This window comes from Nerophis lumbriciformis, linkage group LG29 (assembly GCF_033978685.3).
Source record: "Nerophis lumbriciformis linkage group LG29, RoL_Nlum_v2.1, whole genome shotgun sequence".
Classification (NCBI taxonomy): Eukaryota; Metazoa; Chordata; class Actinopteri; order Syngnathiformes; family Syngnathidae; genus Nerophis; species Nerophis lumbriciformis.
This window is the reverse complement of record NC_084576.2, coordinates 15,585,063-15,608,926: the sequence shown is the minus strand read 5'-3', so window position 1 is coordinate 15,608,926 and position 23,864 is coordinate 15,585,063. Positions and strand designations below refer to the sequence as shown.

The 23,864-nt window shown below is 38.9% G+C and overlaps 1 protein-coding gene across 1 annotated transcript; it reads right to left on the bottom strand.

Annotated features, from left to right (window-relative positions):
* Positions 1 to 1,412: 1,412 nt before the first annotated feature.
* LOC133572169 (monoacylglycerol lipase ABHD2-like) lies at positions 1,413 to 23,736 on the bottom strand. The gene is made up of 10 exons (XM_061924936.2): positions 23,376 to 23,736; positions 16,181 to 16,400; positions 12,749 to 12,924; positions 12,499 to 12,666; positions 10,446 to 10,629; positions 8,754 to 8,846; positions 8,566 to 8,667; positions 6,953 to 7,022; positions 6,794 to 6,878; positions 1,413 to 2,186 (listed from the first exon to the last, which is right to left on the bottom strand). Exons 2-10 carry the CDS (start codon positions 16,390 to 16,392, stop codon positions 1,912 to 1,914), a joined length of 1,365 nt encoding a protein of 454 aa, XP_061780920.2. The 5' UTR covers positions 16,393 to 16,400; positions 23,376 to 23,736; the 3' UTR covers positions 1,413 to 1,911.
* Positions 23,737 to 23,864: the final 128 nt, after the last annotated feature.

The following is a 23,864-nucleotide window of genomic DNA, read 5'->3' as shown; positions in this document are numbered from 1 at the left end:
CAAAGAGGAGGAGAAGAAGAACGCTTGCGTAAATGGCGTAAACTATCCTTAATGCTGAAACGTCAGTTGTCAGAATTTCAGCATTAATAAATTACACATATTCTGGAAATCAATGACTTACTTTCATTATAGTATGAGTCCATTGTTATTATTAATGCTGAAATTCTGACAACTAACGTTTCAGCATTAAGGATAGTTTACGCCATTTACGCAAGCGTTCTTCTTCTCCTCTTTGGGCTTGCCGTTTAACCATCAAACAAACATCATGGGAATATCGCCCCCTGGAGTTACAAATTCCGATGGGTAACAGATTTCAGTACAACACCGGCAACTGGACAACAAAATGAGTCAGACTTTAAGGAAAATTAAGAGAATGGTTATGGTGTCAGTTTATTTCGAACATGCATAAAGTGTGATGTATTGCACATTTGGGTGAACCCTTAAAATAAAAAAGAATATATATATATATACATATATATATATATATATATATATATATATATATATATATATATATATATATATATATATATATATATGTGTGTTTTATTTTATTTTATTATTTATTTTTGTTTTTTTAAGTACCGGTATGTATTTTTCACTTTTTTTTTAAATTTATTTATTTTATTTTATTTTATTTTTATTTTAGTTTAAGTGTACACACACCAAGTATGGTAGTATAATTTTGTACTCACATTTTATTAGGTCCTAATTTTTACTGTAGTCTTATTTATACATTTGATATCCATCAATGCATTTTAATCTTTCTAATTGGGTATGTTTTCTTTATTATTAAAATCCTACACATTGTTTAGGTGAGGGAAAATTCACACTAGTGATGTCACTGTCCAAGCATTTATAATATATATAATATTATTATATAAATTGGATATATGGCATATGGAATGTTTACAATGAAAACAACAAAAATACAATTATAGCCAATATTTCGTATTAAAAATAATTCCCACCAATTGAATAATATTTGTAAAATAAATGATTATGTTCTACATCCTATTATATAACAAATATGCATGATTGGTCCTTGTTTAAAAAAAATGTATTTGTGTAAAGTACATTATTCTCATCTACAGCTTATATCTGCTACTCGTGATTGTTTCCTTGTTAAAAACTAACCTAAAAAAAAAACCTGAACTATAACAAGCCATTTTTTTGAACGCCTCTTTAAAAAGAACAGCTCTTCATCTCTCCCTTCAAGGAGCCATACATCACATCTCTAGTCTTAGCTAATTTGCTAACGCGAGCTGGTGGCTCTGAGCGGAGATATAAAGGCTATAGATACAACACACCCCTGCAAAACCAAGCATATCACTGCTAGAATTCACTTTTGCATGATAATTAACCTTATTTTGTGTTACAGCAACGGAAGCAAAATACTGAAATGCAAGACATAAATATATGCCATATAGTTTCTTTATTTTGGAGATCATAAACAACAAAATCACATAGATTTTTTTTTATAAAAAATGCTTTTAAAAAACCCTCGTCCCAACAGTATAAAGTGCATATTAAAAATATCATGATTCCTGTAACCAAAAGTCATCATTGATTGCAATAAATATCGTATTCAAAAAGCAGTGCAAAGGCACTTATCGTCAATCTGTAAACTTTCAAAGTTCACCAAGAATAATAATATATACAGTAGATACATCACTATACAGTGGAACCAACACCCCTGAGGTTGTACGCTTTGGAAAAATATGCATCTCAAGTCGCATAAACGTTCAACATTTTGCATATTTTGCTAGACCTCCGCTATGCGAGCATCGAAGGATCATTTCTACCTGTTATGCTTTTTCTTTGGCTTCTCCCCCCTCATGTACCAACCGTAAGCTTGACCTCACACAGGGGTCTTCAAAGAAGAATATACACAGGAAGTGGCGTAAAGTGCTAACCGTAGGGCCACTCGCACTGAAATAACGCGGCCACGGACGGCCACGCCCGCGCTTGTTTGCTGGCTTGCTCGGCACTCTGGGACTTGAAGTTCGGGAAGCTTCTCTCCTGCCTGGCCGGCGTCTTCCTCTCCCAGTGGCAGATGGCGTCGGCTAACTCCACAATGATCTTGTCTATCCAGGTGAGGGGCTGAGGGAACAGCATGGCCCCCTCGAAGAAGCCCAAGTGGCCGCCGTGTTGTGTCAGGGCGAAAATCATGTTGGGTAACTTCTCTAATGAGGAGAGACAGACGATGAATTATTGATAACATCCTCTTACGTCATCTTTAGTGTTTATTTCTCCTCAAAAGAGGAGGAACTAGATCCCCTAGCAAGCATGCACTCTTAGTCATACTATGCTTGTAGCTTGTTTTTTTAACTATGTAAACGTAAAATCCATTTGTCAAAGTTACTCTTTTGGTTCATCAAAAGTTGTATATTTTTTATTTAAAAATATTGTAGATTCCCAAAGAGGATTTGTAAGAAAACATTTATTTTTGAAAAATACATGCACAATATTTTGTGTATATTTCAGTAACAGAAGGTTTATAGTTTTAAGAAGTTTTATTTTTACAAGGAAAAATGCTATCAGGAATTCAGCTAATGTAGCATTTTTTATTTGATATTTTCCATAAAATTTTAGGACAAATTCTGCCTTGTTGGATGGACCGTTAAACTGTTCAAGTTGCGATGACTCTGTCTAAAACAAGGGTCTCCAAACTTTTTGACTCGGGGGCCACATCCGGCCCGCGGGAAGTCCCAAGTTAAAAAAATTAAATTAAATAAATACAATTATTATTTTTTTGAATCTGTCCTTTCTAATCCATTTTCTACTGCTTGTTACTCTCGGTGTCTCCTAGCCACTCAGGCAAATCATATTGTCTAAAAATGCATTTTCCCATCGATAACGTGACATCATAATTTTTTTTTTTTTTTAAACTTGGGACTTCCCGCTGGCCGGATTTTGGACGCTCGGGCCGTAGTTTGGGGACCCCTGGTCTAAATGGTTAGCATGTCATCAGGTAGGGCCTTAAGTCCGGTACTAATTTGAACGAGCATACAGTCTTTAGCTAGAAGTCAAATATTGATTCCTCTAAATGAGAAAAAACATAAGGGGATATTTGCAAAGTTCTGTCCTGACTGGTTTGTGTCAACAATACAACAACCCTAAGGCCTCATTAGTCGGCTATTTTTATAAAAGCAATCATCATTAATGCCTTTAAATTGGCCTCAAGTGGTCAACTTGTATTTATTTTCACCTCCGTAGTGGAAACTCAAGAGTTGACAAAGGCTTTTGTTTGGAAACTTGATATTCAAGCTTCATCTTTAATGCAAAGAAACTTCTTGGTAGGGTTGAACTTCTTCCGTCAGAGAAATGTTGCCCCTCCACTTTAAGAACCAATCATTAACAGTTTAGCACTACTTTAATACCCCTAGACTGAAGAATAGCACCGCTCTTCTTTTAACTCAAATATACAGGTAAAAGCCAGTAAATTAGAATATTTTGAAAAACTTGATTTATTTCAGTAATTGCATTCAAAAGGTGTAACTTGTACATTATATTTATTCATTGCACACAGACTGATGCATCCAAATGTTTATTTCATTTAATTTTGATGATTTGAAGTGGCAACAAATGAAAATCCAAAATTCCGTGTGTCACAAAATTAGAATATTGTGTAAGGCTAATACAAAAAAGGGATTTTTAGAAATGTTGGCCAACTGAAAAGTATGAAAATGAAAAATATGAGCATGTACAATACTCAATACTTGGTTGGAGCTCCTTTTGCCTCAATTACTGCGTTAATGCGGCGTGGCATGGAGTCGATGAGTTTCTGGCACTGCTCAGGTGTTATGAGAGCCCAGGTTGCTCTGATAGTGGCCTTCAACTCTTCTGCGTTTTTGGGTCTGGCATTCTGCATCTTCCTTTTCACAATACCCCACAGATTTTCTATGGGGCTAAGGTCAGGGGAGTTGGCGGGCCAATTTAGAATAGAAATACCATGGTCCGTAAACCAGGCACGGGTAGATTTTGCGCTGTGTGCAGGCGCCAAGTCCTGTTGGAACTTGAAATCTCCATCTCCATAGAGCAGGTCAGCAGCAGGAAGCATGAAGTGCTGAAGATCCAGGGTCAACGCAGCCGTCTACCAGCAAGTTTTAGAGCACTTCATGCTTCCTGCTGCTGACCTGCTCTATGGAGATGGAGATTTCAAGTTCCAACAGGACTTGGCGCCTGCACACAGCGCAAAATCTACCCGTGCCTGGTTTACGGACCATGGTATTTCTGTTCTAAATTGGCCCGCCAACTCCCCTGACCTTAGCCCCATAGAAAATCTGTGGGGTATTGTGAAAAGGAAGATGCAGAATGCCAGACCCAAAAACGCAGAAGAGTTGAAGGCCACTATCAGAGCAACCTGGGCTCTCATAACACCTGAGCAGTGCCAGAAACTCATCGACTCCATGCCACGCCGCATTAACGCAGTAATTGAGGCAAAAGGAGCTCCAACCAAGTATTGAGTATTGTACATGCTCATATTTTTCATTTTCATACTTTTCAGTTGGCCAACATTTCTAAAAATCCCTTTTTTGTATTAGCCTTAAGTAATATTCTAATTTTGTGACACGGAATTTTGGATTTTCATTTGTTGCCACTTCAAATCATCAAAATTAAATGAAATAAACATTTGAATGCATCAGTCTGTGTGCAATGAATAAATATAATGTACAAGTTACACCTTTTGAATGCAATTACTGAAATAAATCAAGTTTTTCAAAATATTCTAATTTACTGGCTTTTACCTGTAAATGCAACATTTCTAAGATGGAGTATTATGTTATACACTCGTCTCAGATTTTAACCACTAACACAGTAATAACAAAGCCAAGCCTAACCAGAACCAAACCCGACCCAAAACTTCTACCCCAGTCTAAACATAACCCTAACTTTCCCTAACTACTATGCAAACATTAAACTACAAGCCCCAACACCTAACCTGATCTCTACTCTAACCATAAACGCTAAATCATTAACACTTATTCATCATAACCTCATTCTGATAGCCTTTAAACTTAACCCATCCTAACCACCAAACTATAACCTCTAACCCAGTGGTGTCAAACTCATTTTAGCTCAGGCGCTGCATGGAGGAAAATGGATTCCCAAATGGGCTGGACTGGTAAAATCATAGCATAATAACTTGTAGGAAAAAAATGTGTGTTGTTGTATTGTGCAGGTTTGAAATAAATACTCCAAATCAAATCAAATCAAATCAAAATAAAGACAACTTCAAAATGGGTTTCTTTGTCTTACTTTAGCCAAAATTACAAGCGGATTCTGAAAATGTACAGTACATTGTACAAATACTCCTCTAGGCAAAACACTTTAAGTTAGTTGAAAATTCTGAGGAAAAAAAATAGTGCAGTTTCAAAAACACCATTAAAAAAAACAATGAACTTAGACTTTGTCTCAGTATATCTATAAAGCCATTACACTTAAAGCACTTCTTGTTTAGCAATCTCAAGTTGGCCGTTCATTAAAACGTGTTTGGAAAAGCAATCGAGTGTTTGCTCAAACCGCCGCATTGATGACCTCAGCAACTGCCACAAGTTACAAACCATTCACTTATCATCATTCAAATGTTACACTTATAATATAAACAAAACAATTATCAAAATGACACCAGAGCTGAAATCAAGGTAGCATAACTACAAACTTAACCAATGTGAACATGGTAGATCTAAGCATAAGATAAAATAGAACAAACAACAAATATAAAAACACATTTTTACGATGGAGTTCAGGGTGCACATCGAGCCGTCAACAAATTGCTGCACAGAACTCTTAACTACTACGAACATAACGGTCATGTTGATTTAAGTCTTTGCATCTTACCGTTTCGTCATTTTATCCGTTGAGTGGTTAATTTACAACGAAAAAGGTATTGTGCGTCATTACTACATTTGTCTGATGCCATCTGCTGCCAGCCACAACAGCAGCAGGTGATTACTTGCCCCTGTGCTGATTGGAGTAGCGGCAGCCACTCCAGAGAGCGCTTAAAGTCAGCTGACCCGTCATCTTTAAACAGTATCATGTGTGACGTGGGTTGGACTTAAATTGCTGTTGCGACGTCCAGTGGACACATTTAGAACAGCGGATTCTTTCATTGAAAATGCAGGTAATTTTTATACTTACCAAACTCATCCTGCGGGCCGGATTAAACCTGTTTGTGGGTCTGATACAGCCCGCGGGCCGTACGTTTGACACCTCTGCTCTAAACACAAACCCTGAACCAAAGCCCTACCCTCGCACTAACTGATCGACGAACCTAATCCCAAAACCCTAATCAAGACAAGCCAAACCTAACCCTAACCCATCCTACAACCAATCCCTAAACATAACCAAAACTTCTAACCACTTTTCCTAACCAAAACCCTAAACCTTACCGTATCTCAAAGCCTAACCTAACCCGAAGTGCCAACCATAGCCCCTAATGCATCCCTAAGGCGAACCGTTAACTCTTAACAATTTCAACCTCTACATTTACGATTAAAAAGGAACTGATGCCAACCCCAACCGCACCTAAGCCCTACATTAATGGTTTCAAACACAACAAGGTCATCATAGCTACAAGAATGGCCCAAGTCAGTACTCCATGTAATTATTATTTGATGATGTGTATTTTCCTGTGCAGGGTGTAAGTATTTACGCTGTTAATGTATGGGGGGGAGGATATGTGATCATCCGGCAGATCACATGACCCTGAAAGATTCAACAAGACTGCGAGGGCTGGGCTAAGCTGACAGAGTTGAGCAACACGTATCCAAAATTGAATGTCACAAACCTGACAACGTGCGCGGAATGGCGAGCAGAGAGGGATGCACCAGAGGGTCGTCTATGGAGTTAATCAGTATGAGAGGAACGGTCACCTGGAAGATGTGACACAATGTTGTTTTAGTAGCTGATATAGTCTTCACGTTGGACACACTTCTTCTCTGCTCACCTTGTGCATGTAGTGGACACAACTTTCCTGCTGGTAGTACTCATCCAAGGAGCTGTAGCCATGGAACTTTCTGGACACAAGAATACACTATTACCGTATTTTTCGGAGTATAAGTCGCTCCGGAGTATAAGTCGCACCAGCCGAAAATGCATAATAAAGAAGGAAAAATACATATATAAGTCACACTGGAGTATAAGTCGCATTTTTGGGGGAAATTTATTTGATAAAACCCAACACCAAGAATAGACATTTGAAAGGCAATTTAAAATAAATAAAGAATAGTGAACAACAGGCTGAATAAGTGTACGTTATATGAGGCATAAATAACCAACTGAGAATGTGCCTGGTATGTTAACGTAACATATTATGGTAAAAGTCATTCAAATAACTATAACATATAGAACATGCTATACGTTTATTAAACAATCTGTCACTCCTAATCGCTAAATCCCATGAAATCTTATACGTCTAGTCTCTTACGTGAATGAGCTAAATAATATTATTTGATATTTTACGATAATGTGTTAATAACTTCACACATACGTCGCTCCTGAGTATAAGTCGCACCCCCGGCCAAACTATGAAAAAAAACTGCGACTTATAGTCGGAAAAATACGGTACATGATTGTCAACCGGCGGACAAATCCGGCCCGGCATCGAACCATTTTTGCAGCAGATTCATATTAACAGTAGAGTCATATCATAAATCTTCGACTTTTGTAGCAGGTCCTTAAAAACAGCAGAGAGCTCCTGTTATACACAGAATCTTTGAGTAGCGTTTGGAATCCATAGGGGATCTTTGACCAAAGTGTTTGCAGTACAACCTTAAAAATTACAGTGGTCCTGTCATTAAGAGGATCTTTGACAAGTGTTTTTGGAGTAGGTCCTTAGAAAAAACAGAGCGCTCCTTTTAGACAGTGAATCTTTCCGTAGCGTTTGTTATACAGAGGATCTTTGACCAGAGTTTTGGCAGTAAGAACCTCCTCTCTGGGGATTTAACGATAAACGGTATAATGATAAACCGCGGTAAAACTTTCCACGGTTTGTATAACCATTTTAAGATAAAATTATTGATAAATTCACAAACTGTTGACATTGCCGCCAGAAGCAAGCTCGCACTGGCTAGCCTAAATGCTAAGAAGAGCAATACTCAAATTCGAAGCATAATGACAACAGTAAGTGACGTGACGCCCCCAACACAGGTTTTTTTACACTAAAACTTTTATTAAACTTTAATATGTAAAAATGGATGAATAGAAACATATTTCAACACTCCTATAAGAATAATATGGCTCTTAAGTAGCCAGAACTATATTATTATATAACATATTTCTTCCGGCAAAAAAGTATATTGTGTGGATTTTTATTTGTTGTATTTATTAAAAAAACCAACTTGGTTATAAGTGTGTATAAGTACTGTTTGAGAACATTCAACAAGACCGTGATAATAATGATACCGTGATCATTTTGGTGACAATAACCATGATATTAAATTTTCATATCGTTACATAGCTAGTCCTATTTTGCAGTAAAAACTTGAAAGCCGTGAATAGTTCTGTCAAAGGGAGGACTTTTGACTAGGGTTTTTGCACTAAGTCCTATGAGATGGTTACCTCATAATGCTGTCATCAATCTGCGCGAGAGATGTGGCCGCACACAGTCTGCTCACGTCGGCGTCGCTAATGTTGCAGGAGTTCATGTCGAGCAAGCTTTTCCTGTTGAGCAACACGACAAAACAAAAAGGTGTTACTTTTGGTCCAGACACCAAAGACAATAACGGCCTTATTGTTTGTTCGTGCACCTGTGTGACAGGATGAGCTTCTTCATGTTGCCCGCCAGAACAAAGTTGTACAGTCTTCGCCCCTGGTCCCACTGGAGGAAAGTTTCCTGCGCTCTAAAGACACAAACATATTTTTACTGGCATGCACCACAGAGATTGATCTTTTTGTATTTTACAATAAAAGATCTACGTAAGCACAAGGAGAGCAGCGGGCGGTACTAGTGTTTTTTTCCCCCCAGTTGAAATGTTTTGGCATCTTTTGACAAAGTTTGATACAATGAGTATACCCCAAAATATAAACATTTAGACTATTTTTGTAATTATGTTTAAATTTAAAATATATATACTTATATGCACTGTATGGTATAATTTTGTTAAATTAATTGCTTTGACACAGAACTGAAATTACAACTAGTTTTTCTTCTGATAAAAATGAAGAATATTCATGTATTTCTTTAAATTAATTGAAAACACCACTTTGCAGCTATATAAACATTAAAGATAAACAAGAGGGATTGTAAATTAACTGCTTCTAAAAGCACTCAATATGATAAAAAAAAAAAGTATAATAGTTACCTTTTTATTCACAAATACTGTGTTAATTCTCCTCAAAAAATAAGAATAATTTAGTAATTATTTTAACGATTAAATAATTCAATAATAATGACTTATAAGAAATATTTAATTATAAATATAATAAAAAAAGGAGTGAGAAAAATTATATATATTACAGTATTGTATCATTTCCAAAATATACAAATAAAGATTATCAAGTAATAACTATTGTACTTTTTAATATTGCGCTAAATGTAAAAAAAAAAATCTGTATTGATATCTTTTAGGGGTGGGCGAAATGGGTGAAAACAATCGTAATTTGTTTTTTTTTAAATCAGTCAATATTGATAATTAACAATATTTTTATGACCTATTGAAAATAAGGATCAAATATATTAAATGTAAATATTTTTATTTAAAATGTAACCTTTTTATTTATAATACCCCCAGCTATCAAAATTCTAAAATCACATTGAGCACTTAACAATAACCTAAAAAAAATAATATGTGAAAATAACGAATATGTAAGAAATGCTTAATAAAGTGTAACAAAATAGTGCAAAGTGTGAAAATGTATACAAATAGAAACCTAAGAACTCTTTTCTGTAGGTTTAGTGCCAGGAAGTTACAGCTGTGCTCTAACGGGTGAGTATTGAGTATTGGTCTTGGTGGGGACGAGCACTTTGCATCATTTAAAGAATACATTGGTCTGACTACGGTTCGTTTAAAAAAATCCCCAAAACTGCCATACTATCAAGGTGACTTTTCCAGTTTCATTGACGATTAATTCGCTCTCTGCAGCACTCCTTTTTAGTTTCTCTTCTCGCTCCATGCAAAGAATCAACTGTGAGACAACAAGATGGCAGAACCACACCTGATTGTTGGTTCTGTCACCTGATTGGCTGTTAGCGTGTCACTCCCACTGATCAGTGATCACTTCCTGCGTTGCTCGGTTACCAGAGAGCAAGTTCCTTTGTTCATGCCACCAACCTTGCTTTGTATGTAACTTCCGTTTTTTCCAACAAAATAACATTATCGAATGTTTTATCAAACACATTTTTTATTGATATCGATTACGTGTCTATTGCGATATATATTGGTATTGTTTTATCGCCCAGCCATATTATCTTTCATCCGCCTATTCTTATTTGTACCCACCCGAGGACGTTGTAGCCCTGGCAGACGCTGATGCAGCACAGCACTTTGTCCTGGTTGAACGGGTTTTCGCCCAGGAATTTACACACAATGTTGCCCCCCAGGCTGAAGCCCACCACCACCAGCAGTGTGTGAGGAAACGCTTGCTTGACGGAGGTCACCATGGCTGCAAACTCCCACGTGCAACCTTGACCGTTGAACAGATGAAGATGACATTTTTAGTACATCATTTGTCAGGTGGGCGATCACTCACGTTGCGCCTTAGCTTGAATGGGACTGACTTAAACAATGGGCCAAGTCCAACACTTGAATGCCATTAGGCCCACACGAGATTCAGTTCTAAAGTAGAAGCAACTAACATTTTTGGAGCAGATTGCAAGGAAAACATTTGTCATATAGAGAATATTTGACAACATCTTTGACGAGTGTTTTAGCAGTAACAGCTCCAGTCAAATAGATCAGTTTTTCATAAAGTACCAGTAGAGTGTTCAAACAAGTGGACTTTATATGCTTATTTTTGTTTCATTGTATCTAATAAACCATATCCAATTTTATTTACAATTTGCAAAGTATGTGAAAATACCGTCTAACATCACAAAATGCCACAAATTCAGTCAGCCATTTTGAATATTCTGCTCCAAATATTTTCGGCAATTTCCGCAGATTCTACGTCACTGGAGTAACGCTTCTGCACTCTGACCATGTTATCACATCAGTCATACTGGAAATACGCAAACATTGGAAAGAGATGTGCTGTTTATCATTTACAATCCATAGGCTTGGCTTTTTTTATGCATTCAAAATTGTAAGTAATAGCTAACAATTATGTCAACAGATCGATGGTCCACTAATATAACCTCTCTAAAAACAACCAGAAACCACCAACAATAATACATTTATATGTCCATCCATCCATCCATTTTCTACCGTTTGTCCTTTTTGGGGTCACGGGGGGATGACCTGAAAAATAACCAAGTATGAGTGATATTGTTATTACAAGCGCCAACTCAGACGGCCTATTTTAGCGGCACATTGATAGCAGTGAGCTAATGCTAGCTTATGCTGCTAATGTTGACACACTGACACACTCTGCTTTGTGCCAAACTTCCATCCATCCATCCATTTTCTACCGCTTGTCTCTTTTTGGGGTCGCGGGGGGGGGGGGGGGGGGGGGGCTGGAGCCAAACTTGCTAAAAGTAAATTCTAGATTATAACTCATGCATCTCTCACCTGCTGATGATGCTATGGCATTACAATAAATCTGCATCCGTTTAGCACTTGGCTTTTGAAACTTATTGCTAATCCTCTTTCTGTTCGGGCTAAAAAATATAAGGTTCTGGATCATTATTTGTCCCAAAGTCATCATAGTCTGCTTTATTAGCATTGTAGTTGATGGGGAAGGGATCGGGAATCTCTGTGAGATTGATACTATTTGATCATATCTATTTATTCGCAAAACTTCGAAGTCTTTTGGAGTCATAAATCAGATAAATATGATAATAGCTTCAATATAGAGGCAATTTGTTTTTCCACTCTACTGGTACCTCAACTACAGGACAATAACGGACCACCAAAAATAACGGACCACAGCGGTACTCAGTTGTAATACACTTGTCCACCACTTGTGGCGGTAATGACAATACCAAACAAACAGAAGAGGTTTGGAGCAAAAGTAATAGAAGTTTCTTAAGCGCAAAAAATAGGACTAAAGCGGTGAAGCTGTATTGTTATTTTCACTTTAATTTATTGACAGTTTATCAAAGAAACATGTACTATAAATTATTATTTATTCAATTTAGTTAGAATGTATTTATTTTTATTTTATTTATTTGTATTTTATTTATTTTTATTTTTATTTAGTTTAGCTCTGTAATTTTTGAACAGTATTAAAATCAAGTGTAAGATTACTAACTTAGTGTGGATATTTGAGTGGGCCCCGGGCTCCTCTGTAGCGGAAGAACTGGTCAAAAATTGTTAAGAAACCAAGATGTAGACGATCTTTGACCCAATGTAGTTGAATAGTTACTGTGTTATGTTATTAAATTGACTTCAGTACCGTAGGTGAACAGGCGCGGGGCGGTGAGCTCAATGTCAGGCAAAGCTCCCAGGTGGTTGAGGACGGCACAGCGGTAGCCTTGTCGCTGGGAGTGATCCACAAAGGTCCGTATGTAGTTCTTCTCACTATGGTTGCCAATCCCAGGGCAGATTACCATGGTGATGTCACCTGACACACAAACAGCAGAGTCACGTCCGTTGTCTTGTGAAATGTTGACACCACACTTGCAGTGGATTACAGCGCCACTAACCTCCCGTGCTGTGGTCCGCCAGCGCCTCAAACAGGTCAAAGGTCGCCGTGGCCCCATCAGGCATCGGGAGAAACTTGCGGACACCGCGGGGCGTGGGAGTGTTGACGCGGCCCATCTTGCCGTAGAGGACCGTCTGGATGTGGCCGCTCTTTCCCCAAAGTAGGGGAGGAATGTAACTACAGAGTCACATGACATAACACAGCATGACTCAGCGCTTTTAGCCCCTGCGATCCAAGGGAGGGGCCCGTAAATAGAACAGTTTTAGAGCACCATCCAGGATTTAAGCTTCCTTTAAACATTTGTTTCATAGCGGAAATACTAAAAAAAAAAAAATCACATATCTGCACTAAACCTTTAGAAATGGCTTTGAAAGGCATGGGATAATGATGAAAATCTGGAAAAAGTTGTGGACCTTGTTTTTTTTTTGTTACACTTTGGCACCAATTGTTTCTGAGCCGGATTAATTGAAAAGTTATTTACTTGTGAAAGGGGGGCAGTCATGTGCTTCAAGAGAACACGTTCAATTGTGGTGCAGACAGGCCCGGCCCTAACCAATCTGGCGCCCTAGGCAAGATTTTAGGTGGCGCCCCCCCCCCCCCCCCCCCCCTCACAAGAAACCGACTAGCTTTATCTTTGACCTTTTTTTTTTTTTTTACTTACAACTATACCTAATATATAAAGGGGTGGACAAGTGATTATTACCTGCAGGGCAAACATTAGCTAACCAGAAGGCAATAACAATGTAAACAAAAAAACACCTGCTTAAAAGATCTAATACCTGAGGAATGTAAGGTGGGAGTACAGTAATTACCTAACGTTACATTATTATTTTCCATAACAATTTAGCCCCCTCCACAATATTAACCCGACGTTAAAACAGAACTAGCTATTTATTGATTAGCAATTGCCGAATCATGTAACATTAGCTTAATGCTAACAAGCCAGGTTACTATCACATTCTGTAACAGACAAATAATTTCATGTAGGCTAACGTTACCTACCTGCTACCTCTGTCTTTTCTCGTTTCTACTCCTCTTCTTTTCTCTTTTTTCTTCCTTGGGCACCTGACAGTTTTGGCCGTTTTGACATCTTGTGTTGATTTTTTGATGTGGTGACGTCCAAGAAGAGTCATGTTACGGTAAGGGAGGGGGGGGGGGGGGGGCGTAATGTTGTAACAAATAATATTTCTATTAAATAGGCTTTACTTTGCATTTTAATTAACGTGGGATTATTTTTTGTATTTAGAAATAATAGTACCAACTTTCTTTCTTTTTTTTTTTTTTCTCCAACATTTGTGGCACTGGCGTGGCGCCCCCTGATGGACGGCGCCCTTAGCATTTGCCTATACGGCCTATGCCACGGGCCGGCCCTGGGTGCAGATCTGGATAAAGGTGTTCATCCAGAATTTTTAGGTTCACTTCAGAACAATAAAAACAAAAATAACTTTGTTTCTTACTGCATTATGCATAAACTTATTCACTCATGGAAGGGTAGTTTAGTTTAGTTTATTATCCCCATTAGTCTACACCGCAGTGGAGACTATTCTTCCTGGGGTCCAGGGCCTGAGGGATTACACATTTTGGGGAGAATCTGGATAAAGGTGCAGTTACCACCATTGTGTGTGTTTTTGAGTATGCAAAAAGTACTTAATAGACTTCTGCAAAACTTTATAGAGGCAATGTTGGACAGACTCTAAATTTAGGGTATAAAACATTAAAAATAATGGACTAGATCTGGACAAAGGTGCAAATCCAGTTTCTAACAATTTGTTGGGGTTATGTGAGTGTGCAAAACTACTTCATAGATTTCCCCAAAAATATATGTTTCCGAGCAGAATTACGCAAAATCTTAATAGTGGGGGGCTAAACATTTTTGCGCATACTTGGATCACAATCTACGATTTTAGTTTAGTTTTTTCTTAGCGGGATAATGGAAAAAAGTGCCACTTGTATCACCACGAAGCTTTGTCCAGGGAGACGGGCACGGGGTAAGGAATAACATTTTGGTGCACATCTGGATAAAGGTGTGGCTCCAAGGTTTGTAATTATTTTTTGTATAGGGGTTACGCAAAAATATTCACAAAATTTTTTGAGGGAGTAGCAACTTGGGCTGAGTGTACGGGTGTAAAGGTGCGTGTATTTGTATTGAACCGTTTCGATACGGGGGGTTCGGTTCGGAGGTGTACCGAACGAGTTTCCACACGAACATATTAAGCTAAGGTAAAGTCTTAACAAGCAGCTCTGCTTCCTTCTGCCTGTCTCTGTCAGTACACAGCACCCAGCATTGTCCCCCCCACACAACCATCTGATTGGTTACATACAGAGCGGTAACAGCCAATCAGCAGTGCGTATTCAGAGCGGTAACAGCCAATCAGCAGTGCGTATTCAGAGCGCATGTAGTCAGTGCTTAGCGTTTAGCAGGTAAGCATCAGGCAGCGGACTCTCCCCAAATTATAATAAACACCTCCCAGTCAACTACTAGTAACATCACTATGAGCCCGTTGACCTTCTAGAAAAATAGACAGCAGCTCAGTTCGCTCGCAGTCTTGGCTTGAGGTGAAGGCTAATTCGCTTTTAGCGTAATGTTAGCTCATTTAGTGTGTGTGTGTTATGGACAGCAAAGCCCTGTCTGTCTATTATTTCACTTTACCATTTCTATGTTGATTGAGCTGTGTTGAAGCAGCAAAAAAGGACATTATGTTAAATGAAGAGTTTCTGTCTCTGATAGTTGATATAATAATGTAACTGCATCATTAAGCCTACATGAACTCCATGGTGTTCAGGGATGAATAGTCTCTCTTATTGCTATTGTACTATTTTTTCAGCTATAGTTACATTAATCATTAGTAATGGAGCAGCCTAGTTTTGAATGGCAGGGTCCCTGCTATCACATGTTGATAAAAGTATAACATTTACATAATAAAAATCAACTACAGGCTTCCCAAATGCTGTAATAAATCAAGCATGATGAGTTTACTTGAAACTGTTTAATGTTGCACTTTTTATATGTAGAAGAAAAGTTTTGTCATTTTATTTAATCTGAGCAACAACTTGAGGCAGTTTAATGTGGATTAACGTGGGCAAAATTATTATAGTGTTCCCAATGTTAAAAGGATAAAGCCATTGTTTACAAATTTGGTAAATAAATAACCAAAAAATTTATATTTTGTTGTTTTCTTACTGTACCGAAAATTAACCGAACCGTGACCTCTAAACCGAGGTACGTACCGAACCGAAATGTTTGTGTACCGTTACACCCCTAGCTGAGTGATTACATTTTGGTTCAGATCTGGTTAAATGTGCGTATTGTATTCACTTTTAGATTTTAGCTAAAGCCCCAAAACTGATTTAAAAAAATTTTGTATCTAGGAGTTTCCTTTTTTGTAAATCTTTGTATCCAAATCCCGATACTTGACACAATTCCTTTACTCACTCTTTGGTCAGCAGGGGGCAGCACTGAAGCAGGTAGCGCATGAGGGGCGTGTCCTGGTAGGTAAGCTCTGGCGGCGAGTAGGGGCTCTTGAGGTTGAGGCCGCGCACGATGACGTACAGGACTGTGGCCACCGCCGCTAACTTCACGGCGTCAAACATGGCCGGCAGCTGCGAGCCGAAGGTGTGGACGTCGCCCTCCACCAGCGTGGCCATCGCAGATGCTTGAGAAAAAATGAAAACGTAAAAAAAATAAATAATAACATACATAAAAATAAAACCGCAGCGTTAGTTGTGTTACAGTAGGTCACGGCTATTCAACTGGCGGCCCGGAGGCCAAATCCACCCTGGCAATGACACATACATTCCTAAAAACACTCGAGTGCTCCTATTGTGTAGAGGAACTTGGACCACTGTAAACACAGTGGCAGATTCTTGCGTTGATAATTTACCTTGCTGGCATACATAGAACACTGGGGTCCAAACTTGCGACTTACATAACTGAGGTATTCCTCACTTTTTATCCGAGTTCTTGGAGTGCGTATACTGTATTAACAACTGGTTGTCCTCAAATTTCCTCCAGTTAAATTCAAACAAAACGGAGACTCTGATAGTTGCACCCGATAAAAAGATCCCCCTGATGAAGAACTCCCTTGGTGCTCTGGGTGCATCTGTTAAAAGCAGCCTCAGAAACCTTGGGGTTGTGTTGGATCAGTCAATGTCTTTGGAGGGTCACTGTCGTCAACTGACCAAAAACTGTTTTTGTCATCTCAGAAATATTTCTAAAGTGAGAAATTTGCTGTCAAAATTGGATCTCGAAATGATCATTCATGCGCTCATTTCGTCTCGTATTGACTATTGCAATTCTCTCTTCACCCTTTTCAACAAGTCAACGCTAAAGAGACTTCAGACGGTACAAAATGCGGCTGCCAGACTTTTGGTCGGTGCACCCAGAACAGCCCTTATCACCCCCATTTTATCCAGTCTTCATTGGCTTCCGGTTAAATTCCGCATTGAGTTTAAAATTTTAGTCCTGACATTTCGTGCGTTGCATGGTGGGGCCCCTCAGTACATCACTGACTTGTTATGCCCCTACTCTTCAGGGCGCAGCCTCCGGTCTTCAGGCCAGGGTCTTCTAAAGATCCCAAAAACTTGTTTTAAAACCCGTGGAGACCTGGCATTCCAGGCTATAGCTCCCAGGCTCTGGAACAATTTGCACCAGTCCCTTGACCGTGTTGAAACTTTTAAGAAACATTTGAAAACTTCTCTTTTTAGTAAAGCTTTTAGTTAATGCACCTTTTAACTATCATTTTAATCCACTTTGTATCCTTTTTATGATGCTGCCGATGTTGTTTTACTTTACCTATGTTTTGTACAGCGCTTTGTGATTTTATCTGTGAAAAGGACTTTATAAATAAAATTTACTTACTTACTTACTCAAGGTACCATTTTAAGTCCTCTCCTTTTTGGCAGTTAACATTTATTTTTACGTAATGTGATTTATGTAACTACGGTGTTGCCGTAGCTTGTTTACTTCAGATTCAGTCAGTACTCATTTGTTCAAGTTCTTTAGTTATTCTAGTGGTGTTCCTCAAGGTTGCGTTTTATGTCCTCTCTTTTTCATCATTTGGCGCTATTCAACAGGTGGCTCATGAGTCAAAAATGATTAGGAATCCCTTCAAAAACAAGGAAATCCGCATGGGTCAGCCAAAGTAATGAAGATACAACCCGTAGACAGCATAGACGAAAATATAATAAAAGACCTGAGATTAGCGTCCGAATCTACTGGAGAAGAGATTTTCAGAGTCTTGGGAAGCAATGAAAATACTTCAACCATCACAATTGAAATTCTGAAAGAACTACCTCCCATCAGGGGAAACAATTCAAGACAGGTCAACAAATTCGTAAAAATTGAGTGGTGGTCAAGCTAGCTGTGTTCTCAATGGGTACTAGGCGCCATTTAACCTAGTACCAAACTAAAAAACAGTTTATCACAGTAGTACATGTAGTGGATTCCTGCAAACCAAGAAACAGTAGACAACCTTAAATACTATGGTTATAATATGTAGAAAACACATGACTTTATTGTAAAATTAGTATGCATTTGCTATTACCGAAATGTCACAATAATGCAAATTCTTTAAAATGTACAATATTACATTTTGTAAAAAAATAAGTCTTAATATTGTAACAATTATGTCTTATTTTCTCCATAATTTTATAAAAATAAAAAAATATATGCCAAATACATTTGACAAACTGTGTGTCCGTTCCCCGGTCCTTAGCTTTCTGGAAATGTGGCCCCCAAAACAATTTAGTTGAATATCCCTGCAGGAGGCCCTAAGGGATGTTACAATCCCGCTATGATCCCAAAGTAAATAGCTTCTCGATGTGTACTTAAATGCTGTTGGATTAGTGTTCACACTGGTAGTTGTGTAAAGAACATATGCATAAAGTAAGGACTTGAAAACTCAAATGTGTCCAAGGTGCGGTGAGACCTGGCGGCCATTTTTGACTTGCTGGTAATCTTTATTAGTGGCCCTCTGCATTTTGTATTAAAAAAATGATAGATCCATACTTTAATAAGGTGTATTAGTTACAGTACATGGGTGTCATGTTGCAAGGACTCCGACGAATGGTGTAAAACTTCAAATAATCAACGCAGGCATGGAAAGAAAAGTATAGTATTTTTAATACTTTAAAACCAAAAGTATGCCCCTCACACCAGTGTTAATTCCTTTGACTAAGAATTTTCGTCTTAGATGTCGTCAACAACCTATTTTCCCCTGACGAAAATAAGACGATGGCAAATCCAAACAAAACGCAAAATTAACAGACATTTTCGTCGAACAATAAAAACGACATGAAAATGTTAAAAGAAACAAAATCCAGTCCTATTTAATTTTGTCTTACAGATGGGTGAAATACATCCAATCACAGCTCTTTAACAGCGTACATATGAAAGAGGGGTGGGTGTTGGTTACAAACGAGAGCCTATCAGTTTATTTTCCTTATGAGATGAGGAAGTCAGATTTCTCACAGCCCAAAAAAAGTGTGGATTAACATGTTCCACATCGTGATATGTGTACACTTGGGAGAAAGTGAAGTGGACACATTTTACTTTTGTTGCTATACGATGCCATCAGCAGGCAAGTCACCCATCGTGACATCTACACAACTGTAAGTTCAAGCAATGTGTATTTGCTGCTTCCAGTTCTCCCGCGCTCATAAACAAATTATGATAAAAGCATGCATCGTAACTACGTTTCACAACACACATACATGCCTGCTTTGACAGAGACTTCCATCCATCCATCCATTCTGTGCATCATTCCTGACCATAAGATCATGCTACTTTTGTGTAAAACAAATGCTTTGCATGTAGTCTAAATATGTGTTTTTAAAACAATTTTTTAAAAGGCCCGATCTTTTATACTTTATATTTTAGTTGACTAAATTAACTGTAATTTTGTTGACTAAAACAAAATTTAGATGATTAAATTTAGACTAAAACTAAAATTCATTTTCGTCAAAAACTATGACTAAAAGTAAAAGCTGCTGTCAAAATCAACACTGCCTCACACTCATTAAACACGTTTTAATTAAGCATATTTTAAATTCTGTTTTATACGTTAACAATTACAGTTGTACAGTATTAACTTATTTCCCACCCCATGTAGATAGCGGCATCGAACCAGTTTAAATTCAAGTTTTAATTAAAAAATGTGTTTTTCACATTTTATAGCAGAGAAAAGGCCACCATAATGCAGGGTGAGCAAAGGACATTACATCCAGCCAACTAGCCAGTGCAGTTTTTTTGCACTTTTATTCAATCAGTGGCGCCCACATAACTTTTTAGAATGGATGATCTTGTTAGTCTGGCTCTACAAATGACTCGTGGTACAAAATGACTGGCTTGTGTCCTGTAAGGGGAAAACCCATGACCTATGACAAAGGTGCCAAAACGTTTACCACTGTGAGTCACAGACTGACAAATCTAAGGATAGGGGGACCATTTTGGTAGTTTTCGCCTTCGAAACAAGTACAATAAAGATATTGTGTTTAAAAGAACTACAAAATGCAATTTTGATAGAAATTTCATTAGGGATGTCCGATATAATCGGCCGATAAATGCTTTAAAATGTAATATCGGAAATTATCGGTATCGGTTTCATAATTATCGGTATCGGTTTCAAAAAGTAAAATGTATGACTTTTTAAAACGCCTCTGTGTACACGGACGCAGGGAGAAGTACAGAGCGCCAATAAAGCTTTACAGCTCTTCCTTTGTGTGCTGGCCCAGTCACATAATATCTACGGCTTTTCACACACACAAGTGAAAGAGGGTGGCCGTATAAACAACTTTAACACTGTTACAAATATGCGCCACACTGTGAACCCACACCAAACAAGAATGACAAACACATTTCGGTAGGACATCCGCACCGTAACACAACATAAACACAACAGCACAAATACCCAGAACCCCTTGCAGCACTAACTCTTCCGGGACGCTACAATATACACCCCCCGCTACCCCTGCCTCCCCCAACCCCGCCCACCTCAACCTCATCATGCATGTCCCAAATTCCAAGCTGCTGTTTTGAGGCATGTTAAAAAAAAATAATGCACTTTGTGACTTCAATAATAAATATGGCAGTGCCATGTTGGCCTTTTTTTTCTATAACTTGAGTTGATTTATTTTGGAAAACCTTGTTACATTGTTTAATGCATCCAGCGGGGTATCACAACAAAATTAGGCATATGTGTTAATTCCACGACTGTATATATCGGTATCGGTAATTAAGAGTTGGACAATATCGGAATATCAGATATCGGTAAAAAAGCCATTATCGGACATCTCTAAATTTCATCCATCCATCTTAAACCGCGTGTCTCTCTTGCCGAAGCCGAACTGAAATGCTAATAGTTGACCAGAAAGCATCAAGTAAAAAATAATATGAGCAAAATGAGCTAAAATAGCTAGCATGCGAACAGTGTTATGAAAACACGCTAACAATGGCATGCTTACAGTTAGCAATAGCGAAACACCAAAATATATGACACTGAAGTGCATACCTGTTAGATTAGCATGCTAATGTTAGAGTGTCCGCCCTGAAATCGGTCGAGTCATACCAAAGACTATAAAAAAGGGACCCATTGCCTCCCCGCTTGGCACTCAGCATCAAGGGTTGGAATTGGGGGTTAAAAATCACCAAAATGATTCCCGGGCGTGGCCACCGCTGCTGCTCAATGCTCCCCTCACCTCCCAGGGGGGTGAACAAGGGGATGGGTCAAATGCAGAGGACACATTTCACCACACCTAGTGTGTGTGTGTGTGTGTGTGTGTGTGACAATCATTGGTACTTTAACTTTAATGTTAAAATTCTAACTGAAACATGCATCAAATATGAAAATATAATACTCTGATGGGTGTGCCTGAAAAAGATGCCAGGGTGCGAATGTGCCCAAGTGTGACTGAGGTGTATGCCTACAAAATTAGTTTAAAAAAAAGTTAGCGTGCTAGCATTTGTGAAGTAAGTAAAAATATTCACGCTGATATGTATACTTGCAAAATTAGCAAACAAAGCGAGCATGCTTATATTAGAACGCTAATGCGGGCCGTTAAAGGGGAACATTATCACAATTTCAGAATGGTTAAAACCATTAAAAATCAGTTCCCAGTGGCTTATTATATTTTTCAAATTTTTTTTCAAAATTTTACCCATCACGCAATATCCCTAAAAAAAGCTTCAAAGTGCCTGATTTTAACCATCGTTATAAACACCTGTCCATTTTCCTGTGACGTCACATAGTGAAGCCAACACAAACAAACATGGCGGAAAGAACAGCAAGCTATAGCGACATTAGCTCGGATTCAGACTCGGATTTCAGCGGCTTAAGCGATTCAACAGATTACGAATGTGAACGCCTCGGGGTCCCACAGGAAGAGCTGGACGAAGTGGCTGGGGAGAGGGAAGTCTGGGCTTCCCTGCTTAGGATGCTGCCCCCGCGACCCGACCTCGGATAAGCGGAAGAAGATGGATGGATGGATGAAACAAATGGTTGTAGTGTGGAGGAAGGTAGCGAAAACGAAATTGAAGAAAAAACTGAAGCTATTGAGCCATATCGGTTTGAACCGTATGCAAGCAAAAACGACACGATAGCCAGCGACACGGGAGAAAGCGAGGACGAATTCGGCGATCGCCTTCTAACCAACGATTGGTATGTGTTTGTTTGGCATTAAAGGAAACTAACAACTATGAACTAGGTTTACAGCATATGAAATACATTTGGCAACAACATGCACTTTGAGAGTGCAGACAGCCCAATTTTCATCAATTAATATATTCTATAGACATACCCTCATGTCAGCAGGCCAGGGAAGCTAGGGTCGATATTCTTCTCTTGACGGTGTGAGCCAAGACATCCAGGGGGTTTAGCTCGCTCGTCTGCGGGAACAAACTGCCGCCATTGCTTGCCGTGCTACCGAGGTCCTTTGTCCCTGAATTGCTCACACACTCCGGCAGATTCAATGGGGTTCTGGCGGCAGATTTCTTTGACTTTATCGTTGGAAATGCATCTGCTTTGAGTGTCTCAGGATATCCACACATTCTTGCCATCTCTGTCGTAGCATAGCTTTCATCGGTAAAGTGTGCGGAACAAACGTCCAATTTCTTGCCACTTTCGCATCTTTGGGCCACTGGTGCAACTTGAATCCGTCCCTGTTCGTGTTGTTACACCCTCCGACAACACACCCACGAGGCATGATGTCTCCAAGGTACGGAAAACAGTCGAAAAAACGGAAAATAACAGAGCTGATTTGACTCGGTGTTTGAGAAAATGGCGGATTGCTTCCCGTTGTGACGTCATCGCTCCGAGAGCGAATATTAGAAAGGCGTTTAATTCGCCAAAATTCACCCATTTAGAGTTCGGAAATCGGTTAAAAAAATATATGGTATTTTTTCTGCAACATCAAGGTATATATTGACGCTTACATAGGTCTGGTGATAATGTTCCCCTTTACAAATTAGCTACTGGCCGCAAATGGCCCCCGAGCCGTACTTTGGACAACCCTGCCCTACGACATCATGGACAACCAACCCTAAAGAGTTTTCAGGCCATGTTTTGGGTGGAGGTACCGCTTGATGACTAAAATACACAGCAACAAGTGAACAGAGTGAGAATAATGAATAAAACCTGATGTGTCTGTCCTCCGGCTGCCTTGGTCGCTCAGTCCGCACTTCAATTAGATCAAGAGTCCTCAGGTCTCGGCTTCTTCTTCTACTCTTTCTTGTACCTTTCTTCCGCAAACTTGCCAGGAAAGACGCGGGGCTTCAACAACACTTGACTTTAAGCAAAAGTACGTGCGTTTAAAAAAAAGGGGGGGGTTTCCGTTCACTTTCGGTGAGGTTTTGTAGTCCGCAACGATTCCGCTTGGTTCCACCCAGACTTGTTCCTTGTGTTTACAGCCCGGATTGAGTGACCAACTCACGGTGCGTTCACGCCCACGCCAAAGCTCAGATTTCAGGGCGTCACCGCACACGCACGCAGCTAAACGACAAACTATATATATATATTTACGTTTCTTACCATCAACACTGGACCCAATGACTCACCATAACCCTTCCGCTTCGTTTAGTCCTCAAAAGGTCACTTTGTAAGAAGATTTACCACTTTCTTTTGAAA